A 4,335-nucleotide genomic window follows, 5' to 3' on the forward strand; every position below is an offset into this window, starting at 1 on the left:
TAAACTTTGGTTGACGCACATATCTCTATTGAACTGCTGCTAGTTCAGAGAAATTAAATTGGTAAGAACAAATTTATTGCCTCAATTTGTAAATATTGATGGCATATTGTATATTAGATTGCATTTATTTATAATTACAGGACACTAAAATAAAAATACAAAATTATATTTAACAGATGAGATAAGATATAAATAAAAATATTATATCTAAAAAATCGAATTAAAAAAATTAAATTAATATTTAATTTCATAAAAAGATATAAAGATATTAACAAAAATATAATTTATTTTTTATTTTTTATTTTTTTATTATTTTTAAAAAGACCATTCATAAAATGATCAAACGAGATCTATATATAAACATATAAATAACTCAATAATATCGTTTGATCTATATAACCGATATCATTTAGTAGAATAAAACTTTATTATTATTATTATTGTTTATTTTTGTTAATTTTTTATAATTATATTTTTTATTATTATATATATTTTTTAATTTTTTAAATAAAAAAATAAATTAAAATAAATTAAATTTATTATAAAACAAAATACAAAAATATTAACTTTTATATCTTTATCATTTATATTTTATTGTCTATGTTTACCGAACCAAAACGCAGCCTTATATTTTGTTGTTGGGCCGATTATTTCTTTCTAAGGATGCCTTTAAGTGATGGGCTTGGCGCACAAGAGGCTGTAATGTTCAATCTAGAACCTTCTCGTTCTCCCAGACGAATCCAGAACAGCTTGGAAAGTTTGAATTGAATAGATGAAGGAATAGGTACGATCTTTCTAGAAGCTACAGCTTCATTCCCTTCCTCCATTATAATTTATAAATACCTCGTGTCCTCTACCACCTACAAAACCGTCGGAGCACAAACATTGACGACAACAACTACACCTGCATTCTCTGCTTGCGAAAGAGATGTCGCTGATTCCAAGTTTCTTTGGTGGCAGAAGGAGCGACCCTTTCTCCCTCGAAGTGTGGGACCCCTTCAGGGACTTCCAGTTCCCAAGCGCTCTTTTTTCCGAGAATTCTGCCTTCGTGAACGCCCGTGTGGATTGGAGGGAGACACCTGAAGCGCACGTGTTGAAGGCTGATCTGCCTGGTCTCAAGAAGGAGGAAGTGAAGGTTGAGATCGAAGATAACAGTGTCCTTCAGATCAGCGGTGAGAGGAACGTTGAGAAGGAGGACAAGAACGACACGTGGCACCGTGTGGAGCGCAGCAGCGGCAAGTTCATGAGGAGGTTCAGGCTTCCGGAGAATGCCAAGATGGATGAGGTAAAGGCATCTATGGAGAATGGTGTTCTCACTGTCACTGTTCCCAAAGCAGAGGTCAAGAAGCCTGATGTTAAGTCCATTCAGATCACTGGTTAAGCAAAAGTATGTAGTATATACTAGTTTAGAAATCTCTTGCTTTTGAATGTTGTATTTTTTTCCCGTCTGTCATGTGAATAGATGGAAATTGAACGGTGAGGTATTCTCTGCGAGTTTTAGTTGGTCATGTAATGTTAATATATTGATGTTATTTTGAAATCAGAGAAAGAATTGATAAAATTAAGGTGATTTGTTTTAAATTCATGTTAATTTTATAGGTGATTTATCTTTGTTTAGGTGTCATTGATTAAGAAAAATTTTTAAAATTTATTAATTGATTCATTAAATGTTTTTATATTATATTATATTTTATATTATTTATATTATACTACATAACGTATATGTACTTTAAAAAAATTTTTTAAAGTTAATTTGTATTTATTAAAATTAAAATCTAATATAATTTTATATATTAATAAATAAAATTTAATTTTGATGTATTATTAGTATAAAATATTTTTATACATATATTAATGTTATGTTAATAAAAATAATTATTTTTTATATTAATTACATAAATAATTATTTAAAAAATAGATGTAGTTAAATGATTATATAAAATATTTTATACTATTAATATATTAAAATTAAATTTTAATAAATATTTAAATTTATTTATATATTTTTGTCTATAATAAATTTTTAAATTTTATAATTTATTTTATCAAATACAATTATTATTATTATTATTATTTATATTTATTAAAAATTATTTTTAATTTGATATACCAAATATAACTATTATAACTTTTAAAAATTATATTTTCAAAGTCATTTTGGTAAATTACTTACAAGATTTACTTAAATCCACCCTAAATCTCTTAATATTGTCGTTAAGGTAAAAAAAATTAAGAATTTTGGTTAATAATTAAATTCATTTTTAAAAAATCTTTTAATTAAATTAATTTATTAAAAAATAAAAGTTAATTATATTTATTTTTTGGTCACATCATTAATAATTTCTGTTAATGATTGAAGTTGTAAAACATTAATTGACAATATACATAATATTTAACATGTCTAATTGAACACTGATTAATATATTTATAAAAAGATATTAATTTAATTTTTTTCCAAACATAAACCCTATTTTTAATATGATCGAACTATTAAATTAATAGATTTTTATAAATATATTTGGTCAACGTCTAATTAAATATGTTAGGTGTTATGTATGTTATCATTAACATTTCATATCATCAATAATTGATAGAAATTTGTTAATAGATTAACTAAAGAACAAATATAATTCATTCATAATCTTTAAAAGACCTGTTTAATTGATAAAATTTTTTAAAGACGAATTTAAAAAACATCTCATCTTTAAAGGACTAATTTGATTATTAACCTTTGAAAATTTAGATAAAATTAAAAGGATAAATTAAACATATAAAATTTGAAATCATATCAAAATTGAAATTATAAAATAATCTAATTTAAGAGAAAAATTATAAAATTAGTTGACTAATTTAAGATTATAATATTTAAAAATTTAGAGTGGTTAGATTCTAACTTCTACACCCTTAACTATTGTATAACTATTAGACTTAATTTTTAAGTTTTACTCTTTATAGGTTGGAATAAAAAAAATATATGAAAGTAAAAAATAAAAAATAAAGAAATTAATCCTTAAATCCATCTTAATTTACTCACATTATGCAGTATATATATATAACAATTATTCAAACAGTACGATGTGGTATATTTATGCTATAGGTTCATTATGAGCTTTGACTTTTACACTTTATCAATTAATGTACCTTAAAAATTTTTCTTGATTAATGATTGTGATGGTGACACCTAAGCAAAGATAAATCACCCACAAAATTACCATGAATTTGAAAGAAATCACTTAAAATTAAAGTATAAACGATGGTTTAAAATCTAGATTTGGGATTAAAATTATATTTTTACGACTAAAATAAGTTTTTTTTCTTGCAAGTATCAATTTTAGAAAAGCATCAAAGTCATTTTTTTTGCGAGAAAGAAGTAAATGTTGTAAATCAACCTGGTAGAATTACAAATATAGATAACTATAAATGCAAATAATTAGAAATGAACATTTGGAGAACGTAACTTGTAAAGTTGTAAATTGTTTCAAAATACAACTTAAAACTTTCATAGGAATTCAAAGAATTTAGAAATTTTATAGAAATTTGAAGGACTTAAATAATCAGAAAGTAAACAAAGAAAATAAATAAACTGAGTTTTAAGTCTTACAAAAATGTAAAGTGCAAAATTACGAAGAACAAGAAAAAAAAGAATGGAAGGAAATCTAATTGGAAAAACTATTTAGTGAGATTCACAAAAAGTCGTTTGATTTAATTAGGGAATAAAAATGTTTCGTGAAGAGAATTTTTAATTTTATTTTTTGTTTATATTTCTACTTATAATAGAGGATAATTTTTTGGTGGTCAAAGATTTGATGGCTAAAAAAAATCATTGACTAACTAATAAATTGGTGACATGTAACTGCAAAAAAATCTTAAAAATATTAGGCAAAGTCTTTGGTATAGACAGTAAGATAGTATCTACATGTGTAGACAATGGGTGGCAAGCTGTGTCTATGACATGTGGTACAAGGAATGGACAAATTGATTAGACTTTCACAGAGGTTGCAGGAAAAGTTGATAGAAGCACGTGAGGGAAGGCATAGTTAGGTTGGGTAATTAGGTGTTATAATTAGTAATCAGTTGTGGCTGATTAGGGGCCCAAGACTTGGCTCGTTTTTCATTGTTGGACAAAAATGTTTTGATGCTGTTTTTTAATCTATTAACAAAAAAAAAAAGAAAGGGACCCAAGTTATTCCTAACCCTCCCTCGTGACCCAACCCCTTCCGGGCAGATTCAAAAACGGTCGTTTGTCCCCGTATTCTTAACTGCACGAGCCAAACCAATTTATTATTTCAGAATAAATTAAGATCTACATCATTACCAAAACTCTGCATTTACAGG

The 4,335-nt window shown here is 25.5% G+C and overlaps 1 protein-coding gene across 1 annotated transcript; it reads left to right on the top strand.

Annotated features, from left to right (window-relative positions):
• Positions 1–683: 683 nt before the first annotated feature.
• Positions 684–1,581, top strand: LOC112710809 (17.3 kDa class I heat shock protein). Its single transcript, XM_025763219.3, has one exon. The coding sequence runs from the start codon at positions 929–931 to the stop codon at positions 1,379–1,381; it is 453 nt and encodes a 150-aa protein (XP_025619004.1). The 5' UTR covers positions 684–928; the 3' UTR covers positions 1,382–1,581.
• The last annotated feature ends 2,754 nt before the right edge of the window (positions 1,582–4,335 follow it).

The sequence above is a fragment of the Arachis hypogaea genome, chromosome 9 (genome assembly GCF_003086295.3).
Source record: "Arachis hypogaea cultivar Tifrunner chromosome 9, arahy.Tifrunner.gnm2.J5K5, whole genome shotgun sequence".
Classification (NCBI taxonomy): Eukaryota; Viridiplantae; Streptophyta; class Magnoliopsida; order Fabales; family Fabaceae; genus Arachis; species Arachis hypogaea.